This window comes from Myzus persicae, unplaced genomic scaffold (genome assembly GCF_001856785.1).
Source record: "Myzus persicae strain clone G006 unplaced genomic scaffold, MPER_G0061.0, whole genome shotgun sequence".
Taxonomy (NCBI): domain Eukaryota; kingdom Metazoa; phylum Arthropoda; class Insecta; order Hemiptera; family Aphididae; genus Myzus; species Myzus persicae.
Window position 1 is genome coordinate 615,264 of NW_019104089.1, and position 22,814 is coordinate 638,077.

At 27.9% G+C, this 22,814-nt stretch overlaps 1 protein-coding gene across 11 annotated transcripts in view; it reads right to left on the minus strand.

The window, feature by feature from the left end:
- Positions 1–4,586: 4,586 nt before the first annotated feature.
- Positions 4,587–22,814, minus strand: part of LOC111038564 (histone deacetylase 4) — a 51,722-nt gene continuing 33,494 nt past the window's right edge. For 3 of the 11 annotated variants that reach the window (XM_022321699.1, XM_022321700.1, XM_022321701.1), the window contains 23 exons: positions 22,683–22,748; positions 18,672–18,799; positions 17,915–18,022; positions 17,428–17,583; positions 15,718–15,794; positions 15,040–15,173; positions 13,730–13,843; positions 13,521–13,633; positions 13,322–13,453; positions 7,782–7,905; positions 7,381–7,664; positions 7,216–7,311; positions 7,027–7,147; positions 6,785–6,959; positions 6,491–6,720; positions 6,240–6,422; positions 5,999–6,162; positions 5,811–5,930; positions 5,624–5,746; positions 5,422–5,562; positions 5,175–5,345; positions 4,966–5,096; positions 4,587–4,828 (listed from right to left, as the gene is read on the minus strand). In XM_022321699.1, coding sequence (XP_022177391.1) covers positions 4,774–4,828; positions 4,966–5,096; positions 5,175–5,345; positions 5,422–5,562; positions 5,624–5,746; positions 5,811–5,930; positions 5,999–6,162; positions 6,240–6,422; positions 6,491–6,720; positions 6,785–6,959; positions 7,027–7,147; positions 7,216–7,311; positions 7,381–7,664; positions 7,782–7,905; positions 13,322–13,453; positions 13,521–13,633; positions 13,730–13,843; positions 15,040–15,173; positions 15,718–15,794; positions 17,428–17,583; positions 17,915–18,022; positions 18,672–18,799; positions 22,683–22,748 — 3,146 coding nt within the window. In that variant the 3' untranslated portion in view covers positions 4,587–4,773. Of the gene's footprint in view, positions 4,829–4,960; positions 5,097–5,174; positions 5,346–5,421; positions 5,563–5,623; positions 5,747–5,810; positions 5,931–5,998; positions 6,163–6,239; positions 6,423–6,490; positions 6,721–6,784; positions 6,960–7,026; positions 7,148–7,215; positions 7,312–7,380; positions 7,665–7,781; positions 7,906–13,321; positions 13,454–13,520; positions 13,634–13,729; positions 13,844–15,039; positions 15,174–15,717; positions 15,795–17,427; positions 17,584–17,914; positions 18,023–18,671; positions 18,800–22,090; positions 22,355–22,682; positions 22,749–22,814 lie in introns of those variants that run through there. The other 8 variants (XM_022321702.1, XM_022321703.1, XM_022321710.1 and 5 more) reach the window with 8 other exon arrangements.

Sequence of the window (22,814 nt, forward strand, 5' to 3'; positions counted from 1 at the left end):
TTACATGTCTCCCATCAAATACAATAGACAATTTGTAGTTGATAGTGCGGTGTGTGCACCTAACAGATTTTTTTGTCACTTACATACACCCCTTTTGTCCTAGGCCAGTAGCTATTAAATTAAAAACTGTACCCAACTTGATTGTGAACCTTCTTCAAATAATGATACAAAAAAAATTCCAATGAATCTATATCATTGTTAGGATGGTGTAGGATGCTAATGTGCGTGTTATTATATCTATCATTGATTATTGAGAACAAATATCTTATTACTTGCTGGGTATATAATCTAACTTTGATGTGCGTAGACTGTGGCTAACTGCTCCAACTTGAGAGCTGTATTTTTTTGAAAGTAACTGGTATTATTTATTGTTGGCCGCGGTGTTATATGTATTGTAAAATGTAAATACTAAATTATAGACTCTTAGTGCTGAATGCACTTTTTCTGAATTTAAATAGGGATTGAAATAAATATAACTACTTTTTTTTTTTTTTAACCTTTATTTTAAAAACATACAATCTGTAATTTAAATTTACAATAAGCATGTATGCGGTGCGGATATGCATTTATTTGACATGCGACGCTTGAAAAAAGAAGCCACCCAATAGCAACACTTTATAACAGAAGTTAGTTTAATTTATAGTTATTAATTAATTTTGGTTTAGATCACGACACCATCTTCTCTTTAATCTACCAGGATTGCCAGGAATGGTGTCAGACTTTAGTGCTGATATTAAGGGATTAGGGTGGTTGGTTAGTCGTAAACGAAATTGTTTATATAGTAGCTTTGCAGTTTCATCTACTGTGTTAACTCTTAGGTCGGTATGTAGAGTGTGGTTTGAAACATAAAATGGAGCATTTGTAATTATGCGAAGAGTTATGGACTGAAAGGTTTGAATTTTGTTTATATTGGATTTTTTGGCAGCTCCCCATAACTGGATGCCATATGTCCAAATAGGCATCAATAGAGTTTTATATAAAAGTAGTTAAGTTTTTTTGTTGAGTTTTGAGTGTTTGCCGATTAAGTAGGAGAGGGATTTACGTCTAGCGTTTAAGAGAACTCGTTTGCTTTTAATGTGGTCTGCCCAGGTTAGACGTTGATCCAGAATTAAGCCTAAATATCGAGAGCTAGTAACTTTTGGGATGACAAGACCATAAATATAAGTACTTATATACATTTCCATCAAAAATTACAATCTTATTCAAACACTAGGTAATTTCAAATCACAAGAAAAAAGATGTTGATGCTGTAATCTCCTGAGATGATAATATTCATATCTGTGTTGTCTCCGTCCAACAAAATGTAATATGTTGACTTCAGCAGAATCAATTTTGTGTTGTTAGCTTAATTTATAAAGTGAATTAACCTGTTATTAAATTTAAAGGTAATAACATTTACTGCGTTTAGGGTTTTCTACAACATATTTTAATTTTTAAGCAAGATAACAAATTGAAATTGCTCATGAGGTAGCTTGCAGGTTTTGACTACTTAACGTTCAAGATTTTATAATTTTATTCATAAAATAATTAACTAATGTCTACATGTAGTCAGGAAAAATGTGTAGTGCATTAATGCTTGCATATGTAATACTTTTAGTGCATTAAATTCACAGCTCTGGTCATAAAATAAAGTCTATGGTAGTCATAGTACTTACTATATACTCTATTCGGAATAAGTAAGGTACCGGGCGGCGATCGGTTTTCGTCCGGCGGCAATTGGATGCTCTCACGTATTTATATTCAATCCTTCGATATTACAGTATAAAAGTTTTTTAACATATAAAATAAAAAATCAAATTGTTATCATCGTTTTTATGATGCCCTCTAAATGCATAATACTTTAGAATTCCTAGGGCACTTGAGACGCCTATGATGGGCATACCTTACACACCTTTACAAAATACAAATAAAGTAACTCCGTCGATATGCTGCACTACAGCAGTAATACGTTATTTTTGAAATTTCGTTGAGTTAGGTACTATCCAACACTAGTCTGTAGGTATACTTATCTGTGAGTAGTAATAGCGATGATTTTGAAGTTTACCGCTGCCTGGCAGTAAGGTTAGGTAGTCTCTTAGCCAGCCCACGATTATGATCATCAGATTATGCAGGCAAGCGGTCGTTGTGGGTGACCGAATTACAGATAAACCTAACACGTTATTCGTTAGATATTTTAATGTGATCGGATTCCTAAATATTATGTAATAGTTGTCACCGGTCGTATAGGTCAAGGTTGTACACTTTTAAGCGTTTATCTTCATCGAGCCGGGGAACACGCGAGCCGAACACTATACCGGTTTCGTATATTGGCGGTCCCGTTAACTTTCAAATTCCATCCGGGAAATACGTAAACTGTACAGTTAATACGGGTTTTTTGAATAATAATTAAGCCCGATTCGTATTTATTTACGGACAACACGGCATTACAGCTTTGAAACGAGATAATGAACACAAAAAAATTATGTGTACGAGACTGTAGAGATATGAGGACATCAATTAAAATAATAAACCTATCCATATAATTTTAATTAGGTGTACTTTGAATGTCACTCGACTATTGTTTGCTTTGCGTTGTCAGAAAGTTTCGAAATCTAAAAGGAATGTGACGTAAAAAAGTTTAGAACATTTTCGCAACGATATTAAAACAATAACAATTTTATAAGCCCGCCAAACCAAAGTGAATTATTTAAGTTTGCATCACAACTTGCGGAGTGATAGCGATACCATTTTCCTGAAACATATTTTTTATGCTGCTGTCACGTTCTAGGGTTTTCATCACCTTATTTGTCATAGCTGAGGTTTTAACAATTGTATTGATAGTTGATGCACTTCAGTCACATGTTGGTCAGGATGTGTTGCTGTACTCTAATAACACACAGGATCAGTTCAATATGTAGCCACATTTTTTTTATACTCAAAAAAAAAAATATTAAAAGATTAATCTACCCATAGAAAGTTCAGATTTCATACTTGATTTGTAAAGATGTTTCATGTATTGTAACACACTCTCACTGAATACAGAGGAAAAACATGTAAATAATACATGATTAATAGCTTAGGATTTAAATTAAAATTTAATACAAATTAAATTTGAACTAAATAGCTATATAATCCATTTCACGATGAATAATCAAATGAAAAACATACATAGTCAAGATAATTATTACATAAAAAAAAAAAACATTTACTTCACTTGGACAAATATGAATTTAACATAATCCAAAACCATCTTTTTTAACAGTAACAAAAGAAAATACAACAAAAGTTAACAATAAAGATAAGCACTGTACACATAATAAAACAAATTCATAACCACTACACACAATTGTAGAAAATGCAAGGTGATCTGCTAAATGAGAATATTATTCTTAAAATATACACCAATATTTAGTATTAATAAAATAAAGCATTTATTAATTGACATAATATACTTTTTATCATTATGTAAAAAATTAAAAATTAAATTAATATTTTTGTGATTTTAAAATTAATTTTCATCTTGCACTTGCTCTAAAGTAACAATGTATATTATGGATTAATTAAACCTAAATTGGCAACACTAGCATTACACATTGAAGGCTATACAATTATTGTATGAATAAAAATCAAACAATTTTTTTTTTAACTTTAGAAGACACCAACTCTACTCTAACATTGATATCCAGTATTAAAATAATAAACAATACAAGGAACAGAAAGTAATCTTATATAATATGTTGCCCATTTAAGTATATTTAATCTAGACTAAGTTTAAAATAATAATAACAAAATATTATCACATCAATTTTAACTTTTATCCTCATAATAATATATTTTCACATCTATATGAATTACACATCAAATGTTTGAACAGGATTCTCAAACTATCATAATACTATTTTCAACAAGCCATAAAAATGGCGTTTACAGAAAAATTATATATATATGCGACAAATACTAACACATTAATTCCTATAAATATTCTGTAACATCAACAATAATTTGAAATTTAAAAGTTGAAACATCTCGAGCAAATTTTTTTTTATAAAATAGACTAAATAATTATAACAAAAGAAATAAAAATAAAATAATAATAGTAATTATAATTATGATAATGATGATAAATTGATAAACCATAATAATTATAATTATATGAATATATATTATAAACGACTAGTAAACATTTAACTCCAACACAATATTCATTAATATTTGGTATTTACATAAAAAGAAAGGGCAAAACATAAAGTATATTGAAATTTGTCCAGAATTGAAATCTGGCCAAAAAAAATTAACAATTATCAGTTATCACAACACTTAATATATATATATATTTATATCAATATGTGTTCAAATAAGATTATTATAGATATTTAAAACAATAACAAATTAAAAATATATATATTTTAAACAATATTTTACTTCACGTTATGACGCAGGTAACATAATTTTTGGAATAATTTTATGTGTTAAGAATTATTATTTGGAATGTTTTATTTAAATAAATAAATATATTATAAATATACATATGGGGAAGGGATAATGAAAATATTAAAACAAATTGATCATTAGATAACCAAACAATTATTTAAGGATCTAAATAGTAATTAAACTCGTATACTTATGTTTTTAATTCAATACACACGATACAACTTTTATAAGTCACAGCATAAGGACTTTTTTTATTAGTTGTGGACAGGTTAGGTTATACATACAATGTGACAGTTCGCAATGAAACAATATTGTAACTATACAAAATGTAAATAATTAGCTCAAAATAGATTACACGAATATCTATTTATCATCCTCACAGTCTTCTTCCATCGGTTCTTCACTAGGTTCTGAACTTCTAAAACAAGTTTATTTACAAGATGCATTTATTGATTGTTTTCAAATTTTTTAATGATCATCTTAGTACCAGACCATCTCAAGTCTTTGGACAAACGTAATAATTCCTCCTTAGATTAATTAAATTAAAAAACTTACTGTATTCTGTGCCTGGTCATTGATAGCGAAGCCATGGCACTAACTGTTTCATTTTCTTCACAAAGAGTAGCTTCCACGGCACTGCAGGATACTGTGTGTGCTAGTTTTTTTAACACAGGCCAGTGGGGCAACTGTCAAATAAAAATGTTGTATTATTATATCAATACAATACTTGACACTGATATTTTAATTTGATTTCTTTTAATTACCTGAATTGTGATGGTTTTTTGTAATGTTTTTATGGCGTTTTGACAAGGAGTCCGATGAAGCTCAGACTGTACGATTGGTGTCACTTCATCTTCAAGCAGTGCACGAACACATTCTTCTGCACTGTCACAAATGGCTGTTAGATCATATCCTCCTTCTAATGATAAAATTACCTACACAAAATGTTATTTAGAAATAAAAATATTGACTAATTAATTTTAAGGAACAAAAAAATAAACTAAAAAATACCTTTCCATCAGCAATTTGCATCAACTGTTGTGTCATGTAAGCAAAACAAGCAGGGGTTACATTATATCCACCCAGTGGAGCTGGATGACCTGAAGCTGCATCAAAACCCGCAGATACCAAGATGATTTCTGGAGCATAATCCTGAAATATAAAATTAATGATTTAAATGATTATATCTGAAGATCAAGGCTTTATTCCTTACCCGTGCAATAGGCATAACAACTGTTCGAAAAGCTGCTAAATACTCCGCATCACCAAGTGGAGGTTGTAGACCACCACTCCATGCTATATTCACATTGTATCCTAGACCACTGCCTGCTCCACACTAAATTGTATACAAACAGTAAAATGTTAGTTTGCAATTTATAAAAAATGTTTAAGATACTTACTTCACCTGGTGCACCAGTTCCCGGAAAAAAGTTACCTTCATCATGTCGATGAATAGATAAATATAGAACACTTCTATCGTCATAGAAAATTTGTTGTGTACCGTTACCATGGTGAACATCCTATAAAAATATTGTACAAAAAAGATTATAAAATATGCTTGTTCAAAAAAAATATACATTGAACGTACCCAATCAACAATAAGTATACGTCGTACGGCTTGCCTTTGTTGTAACAGACGACAAGCAACAGCAATTGAATTAAAAAAACAAAATCCCATAGCTTGATTAGCTTCAGCATGATGGCCGGGGGGACGGACAATAGCAAAACCATTTTTTATATCACCCAGTGCAGCTATTTACAAAATTTTAAGTTTGATTTTCATTATAATAAACAAAAAATTATGTTTTCTTATAAAAAATTTATACTACCTTTAAAAGCCAAATCAATAACACAACCAACCGCCATACGAGCAGCTGGAGCTGTGTGCAATTCATTCCATGTAGTGTCAGAATCAACACCTAATCCACCGCAAGGCAATCGTACCAACGCTTTCACTGGCAATTCTGCTAATTTAGAACTATCCATTTTTTGACGACTTGCAAGGTTTGTACCTGATTAAATAATTAAAAAATTTACAAAAATAAAACTAGTTAAATAAAATAGTTTTTATAAAACCAACCAAATAAAAGAGTGTGTGGTTCAGTATGGCATGTCTGTAATTCTTCGATTGTAGCTTTGCGTGGTCTCAACTTATCACATCGTCTAGCTAATCCTGTTTCAATCAATCGGGCCCAAACACTTTGAAGTCGTCCACTATGTTCTGGATGTATAGCATTGTTGCCACATTTGCAAGCATGTTTCAACATCAAACTGTCAAATGCTAGACCAGTATTAGGCCGGTGTGGACTTCTGAAATAAATAAAAATTAATATTTAACACAGCAATTAAAATGTATTGGTTCGAAGACACTTACGCTGATAGTTTAGTGCCAGAAGAATTAAGGCTAGTAGATGATAGGTATGGTGATAAAGATGATGTAGATGTGTCAGAGTTGATGCCTCCTGTACTTACAGCAGCATCTAAAGGACTGGAATATGTTCTAACTAAAGGAAGAGTAACATGCGTATTCCGATTCGCTAAAAGTGAAACTGTTAATTAAAACAAAATGTTTAGTCAAAAAAACATGTTTATATTATCATATATGAATTAACACACTGTCATTGGATTGAGATGTTTGTCGCATCATTAAGTCACGTTGTTGTTGTAAAAATGATTGACTCTTATTTTTCAAGCCATTATCTGTGGATGTTCTTGGACCACCAGTCAAATCAATCACCTAAATTTATAAATATATACATTAATATACAGTTTTTACTTTAAACATAACATATTATGTTTGCATACTTTTGCATTATCTTCTTGGTCTTCATTTATTAAACTACTGTTATTAGCCAAATGAGCCCGACTTCCAGCTCGAGTCAAAACGGTATGACGAATTTGCTAAATTTTTTAAAAATATTAATTAAAAAAAAAATAAAAATATTTTTGTCAAAATTCAAAAAAATGTACTTGTTTCAAATAGTGTGTGTTAAGTTGTTGAAGTGGTAATTCATAATCTTCATAATGAACACTCAGTTGTTGAACTGGCACAGTGCTGTTCAACATTGGATGTCCAAGAGGTAGCGGTGCTGACTGTGTACGACCCAGTGGTCTGTGTCCAGCTTTATTTAACCTAGCATGTGCTACTTGAGTGTCAGTAATAGGTGCAGGATGAAACGATGGAATAGTAGTAGTTTGTCTTGACTCGAGACTTCTCATTTGTTTTTGAATAAAACTTTGAGATGTATCCAGTACTATATAATCAATATGAATTTTAAATATGCACTACAATATATTTTTAGATTCTTAGATGAATGTATTTTATTTTGAAATTCTAAAATATTATTTATTTATGATAAATTAATAATTACTTGGAAGCGTAGGATAATATGGCAATGTACTTGACAACATTTGACCTGTAAGTGGTGCACCTAATCTTGCAGTAAACGCAGCACGGACTTCAGCTTCCGAAACAGATGATAATTTTGATCCGTCCTAAAATATATCAAATACAGTACTTAAAAATTGGAAACATTTATATTTGTAATACAATTTTATACAGAACTATATATGTAACTGCTGGTACTACTGGTTGAAAACAAAATAAAATAATTTTCAGAAATCAGAATTTTTTTTTTATAATGAAAAGCTTATTCCAAAATTAGTTTTATACTTAGTACGGTTCGAACAATTATTTTCAATAGAGGCCTATAATTTTTAATATTCAGTGTAATCAATAAGAGAGGTTTGACTGACCAACCTAATCTCTTCAGAACGTATTGTAAGATCAAAAAAATAATGTTATCTTTACCTTACAAATATTAAGAAATATTTCAAATGTCAACTTAAGTCCATGTATTATATATTAGGTGCTTTAAAATTAAAGTAATTTACAAGATATACTGTTTCACTGTCTTTGTTCTGGTGTAGTCCAACACACTTAACATATAATATATAATTTCTCCATGATAGTATACAATATTATATATATAGACAACAGACATAATTAAAATACAATATGAGCAATTTAAAAACAAAATTGTAATTCTTGTTCAAAACCATGGTTAAATTTATAATATCACCATAAACATTTTTGTTTTAAATATTAACCTAAAATATCTTCCAAAACGACTAAAACTATTAGGAAATCAAAAACGTTACACCTCTTTAGAAGTTTTTTAATTTTCACCAACGATGAATATTGTTAACATACAATTTTAATCAACAGATAAGCTTTTTCAATCTAATGAAAAGCTCTTCAGAACTCAAAAAAATGCTCATAAGCAAACAAATTAAATAAATAAAAATCACATGGCATAATAAAACAAGAAACCTAGAATGGTTTGGTAAACAAATTGAATCTATTTATGTTTTATTAGTTTTAGGAATTAAAAACTATCAATAAAATAAAAATGTAATAGAAAATGTAAAATAAATAATTATTTTAAACTTAGAAATAGTTTTTTTGGTGGTAAGTGATATTAAACATATAAATAATTTACAATAAGTCAGTTAGATAATTGTTTTAGTTCAATCTTTTAACAATTGTTTAAATCGGTGTTGTGTTTAAGTAAAACATATTTCACGTAACACCAATGTACTTACCCAATCCGTTAATTTTGAAAGACACCGAATAAACTTGATGTAATTAAGTGTAAGATTGAAACATAAAATCGGGAAAACAAATGTTTATTAAAAAGTAGACAGTATAATAATCAGTGTATTGTATTTGTTTATCACACGATTCACATATAGCAGGAAAGAAAAATAAATATGCTTTATTTGACTAAAATCAACATACTATACATACAATTTCCATTAACAAAACTTAATCTAAGACCATTATACATTTTAAATATGACTATTCTTTTAAAGCATTTCATAACTATATTTTCAATATCAGCATCTTTGCAGAGATGTGTAGCGTGGAATTTTGAATGAAAATTTTATACTAGGGTTGATATATAATAATTGATTTAGTGTTAATAGAGTTAGGTACAGAATATTCTTAAAATTAAATTTTAAAAATGATTATCTATCAAAAGACCCAATTGAGCAAGAGTATATCTCAATTGAGTAAGTTTATCTATGTGTATTTATACAATTTATTGTAATTTGTGGGGTGGCACCACCAGATGTTTTTTATGCTATGTATGCAATATGGATTATGTATGTATAATAATTATGCTGTCATATTTTGTGTTCCAGGAATTGAACACTTTGATAAGCGTTTCATATAAAAGCCTACATAAAAATATTTTTCACTCACACAGCTATATTTTTGACGTAAACACATAGGATGTTATCGAGGTTTAAGAAACATCCTCGTCATTCAATGTTGTAAAACCTTATAAACATTACATTTTTTATCAAATGGACATTTACCAATCATGTTAAGTTTCATGAATATTTCAGGTGGTTTATTTGAATGAACACTAAATATTTTGAGAAGTTTTACTTTTGGAAAATTATACTTTCGAAACTTTTAACTGTTCTAATTTTTAAGTGTTATATTTTTTTAATTGGCAAAATACACTTTTTATTTCATACCAAGATGCAGAATATTTTTTTAGTATTTCGATACATAAAAATCAATTTCGAACTTGTTAGTATAATAGTATAGTAAACGTTAAATACTTGTAACTAAACTACTCATTCGTAATCTGTTTTTTTACATCAATTTACATTGTTCTTCATAATTCTGCTTCGGAAATATAACTAAAAATGTATGTTTTTTTTCAATAACTTTAAATAGTTTATAAATGTTTTCAAAAGAGTTAGGTACAACACATCGAATTACGTGTGTAGACACATAAATGGATTACATTAAATATACATTACTACATTAGTATATGAAAATAAAAATGTTATCTCTAAAAATGACCTATGGCCGTGCATTTCTGTGTTTTTATTATAGTAAACTTAGATATTGTTTAATTTATTGCTAGTTAATTACGAGATATCGAGTTCGAGCGTCAAAAACTTAAAAATGATGACCTATTCTAATGATAAATATTTTTTTTATTAGGTACATTTACACGAACGGTTTTATTTCGAATTCTAGTTATAATTCTGTTAATACATATGAAATAATTTTAATGATAGAATTCTTATGATTCAATATACAGACTATTCAAAATAAAATTTAAATGTTTCTGAACAATTTTATGATATGTAATTTTTACTTAAGAGGATTTTGGAAGCGAGTAAAACAGAACACACTAAGTACATAATGAGTATGTAATACAATAATAAAATGCTGATTCTATAACAGACAAGTTGAAATATCGTATAGTAGTCAACAACAAACACACATTCTGTTCCGAACTTAGTTTGCTAGTACATCAAACAGTCTAAGAACACAATATTAAGTCTGCTTAACACAAATGTTCAATTTTGCACATGGGTCAGAGAGAAAACAAATAGTACACCACGCTGACATCTTAACTGTTTAATACTTGGAAGAGCGGAGATAGCGAGTAACGATTAGAAGATATATTTTATAAATTATGACGTTTTAATAATCATAAAATATTAAGTGTAACATATTATTAGTTAATCATAGGATACAGTCATAATAACACATACAAAACATAATTGAATTTAAAAAAAGAAAACAATGATATTTATAATTAAAAATATGTAAATAGCTTTAAAACCTTCTAAGACTATATGCGTACACATGACACATATATTTTAAAAAATAACAAAGTCTAGACCAGACAATTAATTAACAGACGAAAAACTACCTAGTACCAACACTATTATTAAATATTATAGATTTGGAAATGTTATCTCGTACACGAACATATTGTTAGCTAGTTAAAACTTTAAATTGGTACTTTGTACTTATAAGTTACAACTAATTTCCGTTCGATTATTCGATTATTATACATTGAATACTCCGAAAAATAATCTTATTAAGAATATGAAACCAAAATGACGATGATAAAAAAATAAAAAACAATTGTTATTGACAATTTTTATATTTTAATGACGTTAATCAAGTTAAATAAATCATACTGTATACATTTAATGTACCGACCGAATAGAAAATACAAAATGTTTTTCTAGAATTATGTTATTTTTTAATGGACAAAGAATCAACTAAAATATAGAATTAGGGAGAAAGCTTAATCAATAAAAACATTAAAAAAAAATACTTATGACTTCCAAACGTTAAAAAAGTAAATTTATAGTAATAATAGTCATCAAAATTACCTGAAACAAGGTATTAAAAAACAAGTTTGATGCAACGTAAAACAAGTTTTTTTAGGTTTGGTTATAAAATAGTTTAAATAATTATGCCTAAACATGTCAAATAAAATAAGATTTTATACAAGAATATATGTTATACTTATATATATTCGAAACTGTAAATGTTTAGAAACCGTATAAACCTAACCAAGGCAACTCACGGAGAATACCAATACTTAAGTTGCATTTATTTTTTTGAAGATAGTTCGATATTTTACATAAGCCTAAAAATTAAGTCCGTATTTTTTTTATATATTTAAATAATTTATCGTAAAGATATGATAATGAAACAGTCATTTTTATAATTAGTAAACTATAGTAGTTTATATTATTTATATTATTTGTTACAATTGTCAATATAACCGGTAACTGATGCCCTTGCTTACTTAATAATGATATTAAGACATAGTATTCAATCGATATTATCACATTTGTACGAAAAACATCTATTGCTTAGTGCCAATAAAACAATATATAGATATTTTTTAGAGACAATTTGGATATGGAAATTCATTTAAATAAAAAAATGAATTCCCGATCAAAATTAAAGAATTCTTAGAGAACAATTTAGCTAAAACAAACCCTAAAGTTGACAAAACAATGGTTGGTGATATGATTATTTTTAAATAAAAGGTTAGGTACCAATTTATTTATGAGTTTTTCTAGACTTACTACTATATAATAGTTCTATAGTTATTGAATAGTTGATTAATTAATTTCCCAGTATCCGCTGCAGATTGTTATTAAATTAATATATTTTAGAATATCTATAATCTATAATTGGAAACTATACATATAGTATAATATTATTGATATTAAATTACATATTACATATTATATACATATGTATATGTTTTAAGAGGATATCTCACTGGCTTATGACGTCTCTGTTTTACAAATGAATAACATGGCAAGTTTGCGTTCCGCTGCTTTTTTGTGGTATATTAGATTGAATTCACAGACTATTAAACTTAACCTAACATTATCTGTGTTCTCTTTTTCTTTCGTTGGTTTTTAAAATATCCATAATGTACAAATAATACGAATTTTTAAGTTTTAACATTTTTCCTATTCAATGAAAACTGATTAAAAATCAAATATTGACGACGATCTATCAATTAAGTTTGATAACATGTGAATTCAATCAAATATTTAAGCTAATAATACAAAATGGAAACTGCTGAATGTAAAATATTTTTGTATGTTATGCGTTAATAAGACGGAGAAGCATATTAAGAAATAATCGATTGTTACATTAATACATTATTACTTCCTTCACGTAATTATGTTTTGGACAAAATCGTTGTATTAGATAACAGACTTAACTAACCTAACCTACATAAATAATTAATTTAAGAGCAGTTTAAACTATAATTAACTAAAAAATAATAATAATAATAAATGTATTCAAGGTACACTAAAAGGGATTTTTTTCTAATTGCTAGTAATAGCAGGTTTAGTGTATTTAAATATAATATATAGCATAAAAATATGTAATATGTAACGTAAGAAGTTATAAACTTAATACTAATTTATTAAACAATTAAGGTTTTTTAAGACTCACACCTAACTAGTTTATTTTTATTTTTCAGGCGTGAGCCAACTCGATAATGATGGTTAGGTTATATTTATTCATAATAAGAATATTAATTACCGAATTTGATGGTGGTCTACCTAGTGATATATTAGGCATTGAAGGACTTGTATATAATGCAGATATATCGGCAACACTACTGCTTTGGTCTGATTTATTGTTAGACATATGGCCAAATGAAATTTCTCCTTCCTTAAAAAATAAAATAAATACGTGAAATTTTAATAAAACGGATTCTAATAGGAAATTTGTATTTTACTTCTTTAATTGGAGTTGTGGCTCCAGTTGAAGGTGAGTTTCGACAATTTGATATGAGTATAGGAGGAGAATTAGGTCCAGAACCGGGGGTGCTGCCCGAAGGCGACGTCTCTACTGAAAAATAAAAGCAGACATGTGAAATTTGCAATGGAATGATAAGAGGTTAGTATTGAAAGGGAAAAGTATTTTATTGGTAAAATGGTACGGTACTTGCGAGCTTAGACACTCTGTTGCCGAATCTTTCTTTGGGCCGTGCGATTGGATTGTTACGTCTGTCGAACATGCGCTGTTTCAATCTGATTTTGAGCAAATTCGGTTCGGACGCTGCATGCAATAACATTTTCAACACACACAAGGAACAAAAAAAAAACACACTTAAGTTAGGAAAGTGGTCAGTGGATGAAAAGAAAACAAACGTTATGTTAAAAACTATAGTAATTTAAAGGCATAACAAGTTTTTTATTACCTATTTAGGTTGTCATCATTAGGTTAAAATTACAAATTATTCGGATGGTTAAAAAACAACTCGCTGCATTTTAAAAACTTTTTAGATGACACCACACTTCCATAAATTGTTTGTAAAAACCGTTTCTTGAGAAAAAGAACCACACAGTTGACGATACAGAAAACTTTGTCGTAGAGGTTTAATTTATCATACAAACATTTTCTTTTTTTGGTAATAACTTATAATGAATAAAAATAATAATTTTTGGTATACCAACAAAATAAAAATGCTGCAATAGTACGATACAGGAAATATTGTCGGATGGTGCATATATTTAGTTTCTGAACTATGAATGTGTGAATTTAGGTGGTTTTTTCTCTCACAAAACTATTTTTCTGTATAATCTTGTAATTATCCACGTACCAAAATATGGGGCCATTTGTAAGTTATTTTGACTTAATAATTAAATATACATGATATCAAATTGTATTTATCTCAATTTTTCATTAAAATTATTTGTATCTATTAAATCCCTTAAAAAGCGGGTGTTTAAACATTTTAAAACTAAACTCAAATAGCCGGAAAGTTAAATGTCAAACACATTTAATTACACTGCGATCCACAGTTACATTTGATTATTTTTATCAGTAACTTGTTCACAACTTTGTTTGATTAGTACCTATAATAAGTACATATTCGAAGCATAGAAAATGTAATTGATGACCAATGAATATGGATTGCAAATATAGTTAAATAATCGTAATTTTAGTATCCATTATAAAACGAATAATCAATCGAGCAATCTAGCAGTCCGAAATTTTTCAATATAAATAAATTAGAATACTATCCAAAATTTTGGGTTAAAATTACATTTTAATTAATAGGTATGTACATTTTAAGTGTTATTTTTGTTTTGTTATGTGATTCTACATTATTATAAACATGTTAGACTAATATAATAGTAAACAAATGTAACAGAGGTATTTCTATGTATTTAGCGCGTTACATCTATAGAAATTATTAAAACAATGAAGGATGTTACAAAAGCTAAATTGTTTAGATTAAAAATAAATACCTGTTTTTCTAAGAGGAAAATCGTCTTCGTACCGTCCAACAAATCTATACGGTGTAATATTTGATCCACTAGATGATGGACTTAAACTACTAGGCATTACGTTTGGTTCTGACTGCTGAGATTGTAAGATACCCCTATATAAAATAATATCAACATTTTAAATACCTATATCATATATTATAAAGGTATATTTAAAACAATTTAAAATTAAGAGGACGCCACAATCGTTTGTTCTGTGTCCGTCTCACAAACGTACAACACAGAAAATTGTACGTCAATAATCCATTTTATTATATTATTTTTAAAACTGAAGTGAATCCACCCTCGATAAAATTTAAAGGTAAGATTACTATTTAAGGCGTCTTGGAGGACTGTGTTGATATTATTATTTTTAAGTAAGTTATGATTATTTTAAAATGTACAAAAAATGTACAGTTTAAAAATGGCCATTAACTCATAAAGTCATAACTATTGCTTCTTAATAAAAATATCAATAAAAACCTCTAGATAGAAATATCTGATGCAATGTAGATAATATTCTTATCTTTAAATTGTATAACAGATTAATTTACTCTAATTTTACAAACTACAGAGTTAAATGTACGTGTGCGTACAATTTGCCATAGTCAACGTTTGGAGATAACCCACGCGGGTGTGGCGTCCTCTTAAAGTACTAACCAACTATGGTATGATTGTTGGGATTGTATAGAGCTGCTTGATGCTGCTTCTCGATGTTTTTTACTCAGCAGAAACCCCTAAACAATGTTAAGGATGTACTAAATAAGTATAAATAAGTATAAATTGTAATTATATGTATGTTTTAAAAATATATTCGTTTTACTGTAGAAAGTGAAACATATTGAATGAGCGAATGGGAAAATCGTAACACGGTCGTTCATATTCAATTTTATTAAATATATCTACAAGGCCTTTGGATACCAATGTCTGTTTACATTTAGCAGTTGTCACTATTAAATTATCGAGCGGATGGAGGGTATTACTGTATGTCTGTATTAGTATATGTATGTTATCTAGTAGGTATTAGTATTATGGGTATCCCTAACTCCTAATGAACAAATATGTCGGCGTTTGATATGTTTCTCGGGGCGTCTAAATAGTGATCATATATTTTTAAATACAATAAATAAAAAGTAATAACTAATATTTGTACATACGAGAATACCGTTGACACATACATTATATGATAAAATATAATTCAACAGCTATTTTTTAAATTTATACACATTCTCAGTTAAATTTTGAATAATGCGATATCCATCACAATGATTTGTATAATAATGGAATTACATTTATACCCACTTTTACCCAATACATAACTGTTAAGTAAAGCCGTACTCGATTTTAAATTATTATATGATTATATATTATTTATTAAAAATTTGTATTCTAAAAATATACTGTAAGAAATAATTTAAAATATAAGATCATAAGCAATAAATAATGTGTAAAATATTTTGTTAAGTTTGCTATCGCTAAAATAAAAGCATATAAAGTAAATATTATACGACGTTGAAGGTATATTTATAAAGCTTAACTATATACCATTTTTAAATCAACTTTTGTTCCAAGCAAAATATGTCTACAGTCAGTTAAACTAGCTGAGGTTTTTCTGAGCAGTATATAATAATTATAATAGTTTTAAAATGTCAAGCAAATCCTATGTACATTTTGAATAATACAGACGATGCTAAGTAGTGGTTATTTTTTTTTAAATGTTCACAGAAATTTTCCAGAGAATCTTAGAAAAAACGACAAGTATACGCGTTATAAAAAAATGTTAACATACGTATTTGGGTAAACCAAACGGCGAACTCTTAAAAGTATTATGTTTCAAATATAATAATATTCATCAGAGCTATCACACTAAAATCTCCAACTTAATCACTTGTTTAGGTTATAAATCTACTTTTATCAGTTGTGAACCATACTTAGAAGTTGATTTTTTTTTAAATTTAAATTAAGTGTGCTTTGATTATGTTTTTGTAATTCAGGAAAAGATATCAAAGACATAAAATGTGGTTTAAAGATTTAACAGAACTAAAAAAATACTGACATAAATAGTTAATCTAATAGTTCTGATTAATTCTTCATGACTAAATTCAATAATACATAAAAATCTAGCTAAAAACTTTAAAAAATCTTAAATGCATACACAAATTTATAAAAAATTAACAAAAATTATCTGAGATAGTATTATATTAGTATAACAAGAATACCATTAAAATACGTGTAGTTAAGATTTTAAAATAATTATTCATTTAAATGTTTCAATGCATAAATGTGATTTTGGTATATATAGAAACTGATAAGCACATATCTATACATCGATCATTAATTTAATCTACATAATTTCTTTGTTTATATTACCTGTAAAATTTGTTTAACTTCGGATGACGCAATGGCACTTTGTTCATGTTTTTCTTTTTTTTTTATAGTTTCCAATTTTTCTTCTTCCTTTTTTTCACGCTGTTCTTTTTCTTCAAGTTCCCGTTTTTTTTCCCATAAATCCTGCATAACACATGTCTATACATTATTTATGGAGAATCCTCGCCCAACAAGAACACGTTACAAACTATATGTATACATTCGTAACTTAATATAGATATTATGCTCATAAAATGTATAACAATAGTGAATAACCGTGATGATAGTTCAAATGTTTTATTCATCAGGTTATTAAGTCGGTTGAGAAACTTTTATTTGTACCTATGTTATAATATACATGCAGGCATATAATACAATATTAATATATATTGTTTGGAAAATATTCTTCTGAAATAGGAAATTTACCTTAACAATTTTTTTTATATAATAGTCAACTCTAAAATTATTTTTTTATATAATCATAATTTACTTTAAGATGTTGGCGGAGTTGTTGTTCATGTTGCTCAGCTAACTGTTGTTGTTGAGCTTGGAATTGTTCCAATAAATATTGTTGTTGAAGTTGTTGCTGCTTTTTTAACTAAAATTATAAATTACACATATTTGAATTTATCTGAATAATTATTTTCAAACTAAGTAGAAAAATAAACAATACGCAAGGCTTTTGATTACATTTCACTTAAATTACAGTAATAAGAACGGAAAAATAATAAGTTAATTTATGGGTACAATAATGAATAGATACAAAAAAAAGATTGACGAAACCTTACTTGAATGCTTTCAGTTATTTTTAAATTGCCTATTGGACACATTGAAATTGCTTACAGAAATATACTACATTTTTTAAGTAAGTGCTTTTATAACTTATAATGAAATGTAAAGTAGGTATATAAACAGTATTTTTAATATTTAGAATTTGTAAAATTTAAATAAAACATACTTATGTAATGTCGACCTTAATTATATTTTCATATAAGTGTCAAATAAATTTTTATTTTTTCAACTGTGTGAACATTGCCATAAAATATGTATTATTAAATTGAATATATTTATATATATATTAAATTTATCTCATAAAGCTGTTTTTTTTTTCTATAAATAATTATTTTAGCTATATTGAAAACTTAGTTCATCGTTTTGTTGTTGTATAACCAATATAATACTAATTAAATATAAAGGTAATTTATAAGGTATTTAAGACTTAAATGATCTAAAAAATTAAATTGTACCTCCAATATTTGATGATGTATTGTGTTGTGTTCATGGACATGATTAGTAGGTCGAACTAATTCCAATGGTTTGTCCCCTAATGCGTCTTCAGAATTGTAACTGCTTACTATTGATTCACGAGTCATTTCTAAACATAATAAATCAAAAGTACAACTATCAAAAAAATGTCACATACATTACAGTCAGTGCTCTATCGTATAGTTATTAACCTAACCTGCTGTAATAGATTTTAGGCACTTTTTAATGTTCATCTTTTCACGACTTTTCAGTACCTACCACCGATTATATAAATACCTATATGCTATTTATTCGTTGCAGGTCATAACTAGTAGTTAGTTTTGATCAGGTGGGCGTTACTGGAAAGAGTTTTTCGATGCCGATTGGGTGATAATTGATATTATTTGCATTAGGTCATATATTTGGTGATATAATCTTATTTTATCGATCATCATTAAATATTAAGTTTTTATGCCTAACTATGGATTTAATATCTTACATAATAATATTACAGAAGTCACAACAGGAATTTTGTTCCACCCTAATTAGTAGTCACTAATAAATTAGGCACTGTTGTGAAAGAGGAAAGTCGAAGTGTCGAATTGATTTAACACTAGCACCTGCAGAAACCCTGATGCCTGATGGACACAATATTGAGTAATGCCAATAAATTGTTGTTGACAGAAATAACAAAATGCATTATCGTTCAAAATAAATAAACTTATTATTAACAATGGAAATGTACAGTAATTTTAGATTCAGAGCACTGCGCTTCGATCTACGCATCGGTTTCATAATTATGTATTATACCAGGTGCTTCTTTTATCATAATCCGCTCATTGTTTCATAAAGTATAAGTTTTAAAAAATTATTTTTGTCCTCAAATTTTCAGTGTTTACTTTTTTGAATGAGAACATGCGGTTCAATTTAATCTTCGAAACCGGGATATTTTTCTGCGTATTTTGATACAAAAAAATCAATTTTAGGTGAAGGGAATAGGATAGATCAACATTTTGCGGAATAACCACGGCCACTTCGGTTATCTAAACTTTGAATACTTAGTTAGAATTTAAAAAAGGTTGTTTTATAACAACTTAACTTGTAACCATGTAAACAGCATATTTTCAAACACATACATACTTTTTAAAATAATGAGTGGTTCATGATAAAAGAATCACTATATATATATATATATACACTTAAATTTATATATACTATTAATATAATAAAAGAGTTGTTTCTAGTAGAAAATCTAATCTAGTTGGTAATTCGTGGGGTTGAAAGTAAAACAATTCCCAGTACTTTTCAAAATAATTAGGAAAATCAAAAATAATACATACATAGGAAAACGGGATTTTTTACTTGTTGCAATTTTCCACCAAATATTTGAATTTAACTAGCATTTACTAGACATAATATTTCAAAATATTTTGAGCCTTTTTGTGATATTTGAATTTTCGAAGTTCTTTAAGTTTTATTCGAATTAAGTATGATCAAATTTTTGTTTTCTAGTAAAAAGGCCAAGCAATTAATTATAAATTTCCTCACAAGTTTTTCATTCAGCAATGAATAAATTTATCTGGTAACTTCTTTAAATTTTTAATTTATTAGTGTTTTTTTCAATGAAACGAATTATTAATTTACAAAAAATTTTTTTTATTAGACAGATTTTAAATTTCTTGAATAAGTTTAATTAGATGCAGAATCTATGACACAAAACCTAAACACATTCATTCAAAAATATACTTTAACACTGAAATAAATAGTGATAAACCTATAATACCTAAAAAAAGATAAATTTTCCTGAATTGCAAAAAAATATATTATGAATTGCACGGTATGTTATATATATATATATATGTTTGAAATCTCCAAATAGCATTTTTTAAATTGTTTTAATTTCAATTTTTACTGAAAATGATAACTGGATAGAAATAAATGGTTCAGAAATTTCAAATTAAAAAATGTATTCTCTATACTCACAGAGAAAAATACAGCGAGACACAATAAGGAGCTACATAATATGATGCGCATAAATTTCATTTAATTTACAGTCAAAACGGAAAAAAATCTGGTATGCATATTAAAATAATTATTGTTCAATAAAACCACTCTTCTTTGGGGTTAATCAAATACATAATAATACTGTGAAAATAAATATACCTAATTAACGTTATTATTATATTAACTGCATTCATTAAATAATATTGAATTATATTTTGTTCAAATAATAGTTAAACGTTTTACTGTAGTATTTTTTTGAAATTTTAACACGTTGTATTAAATAAATTAATACAATACTAACATTTCCTCATGAATAGTTGATAAAATATTAGAAAACTAGAAAGATAACAGCGATAACTGATTATACACTTATATACACTCAGTTTAATATTTATTATTATATAGGATTATAAGAATAAGAAGCAACAATCTATAATAATAAATAATAATGAATGAATCTTAACCACATATATAATAATTATCAAACAACACAAATATTTTTAATAATATAAATGTTTTACAAAGTTATAAAAAATAATCATAGTCTTCTGACCTCTGCTATATTATGTATACAACACTATAATTCCTAACATATATTTTAAGGAAATTAAATTAAATATTATAGTTTATACTATCAAACTTTTCACGGGCCACAAGATAAGAAATTATTTTAAAAAACCGAATACTATTCACTGCGCATCTTCAATAGCAAGTCTCAAGACTGTTTAAAATATTTTATCCGAGAGTAAAAGAATTATAATATGATGTTCATAGATAATTTGTAATTTCGGGTTTTAGATTTTTGTAAATAGTTAATATAATTGTATAAGCACATCCTTGTTGAACAGTCATAATTAATCCTTTAATCCTTAGGTACTTAAAAAATAAACGAATGTAAAACGCTACACATCACATTTTGTAGACACAATATTTTCGAATGATGTATGCAAGAAATTAACATAACGCATAAAATCCTAAATTGTTTTTCTACAAAATCATGCCCAAATTTTGTAATCAAATATTTGGATGGTTTGTATAATAAAATGTAATCGTTCACCGATTTTATTAGTATGTGGTAAAACAAAGACTATGTAAAATGTTTTATAATCATCACAAAACATACACATATGTTATTTGTATAGTTTAAAAACGTACGTCTATCCAAAGGTAACGCTATACAAAAACGATACACAACGTATATATTAAATGTTAACTTATGACCCCTTTAATAGCATCGAAATGTTAATAGGGGAAAACAGTTCCTTACCAATTATCATAATTGAACACATATGAATATTTCTACATATCGCATTATATATTATTATAATAAACCTACAAGTTACATCATATTAAAATAATAATATACTTAAATACGTTTTATACGAAAGGAGCTCCTGGCCCCAAATCGATAACCAACCTTATGTCTGCAGCAGATGTGAGTAATACGATGTGATATTATTATGTTGTAGTAGCCGTGAAGAAGATCCCACGGCGATCACAAAACAATAAAATATAAAAACCGCGATTTTTTATTTCCCCTGAGAAAATATCGTCACCGCCGTCACATTATTTCGATACACGCCGCGCCTGAGATAGAAGCACACACAATAGCTATAGGTGAAATACTGAGGTCTGCACGTGTCGTTCTAACCACGGCGCGATTGCTCACTGGCGTAGTAGTGTCGTCGCTGCACCTACCACTCGGTCCACACGCCGGCGCGGTGCGGCGGTGGCGGCCCCCTATCATAACGAAATGTTTATAAAAAAAAAAACTAAAACCGAGAAAAAGTGGTACACCAGTACACATAATATATAATAATAATAATACCTATATAGATATGCATAATACACTAAAATATAATATATTGTGCCGGCGGGGGCCGCGCCGCTTTGTTGTTGGGTTATTTGGTCGGACGTGCGTACTGGTGTGAGAGGGGGGATTCCAACGAGTGCGGTCCGCGAATTTTGATCCGTGATAATTATTATTATAAACGATTTTTAGAACAAACCTGTTTTTTGCGATAGTTGCGTGAACGCAGAACTGATTTCTATACTACGAATTGACTTGATGTTGTCTGAAAAGAAAAAATAATAAAAATACAAATTATAGGTAACGTTACTGGTGTTTTAATTTTTGGAAT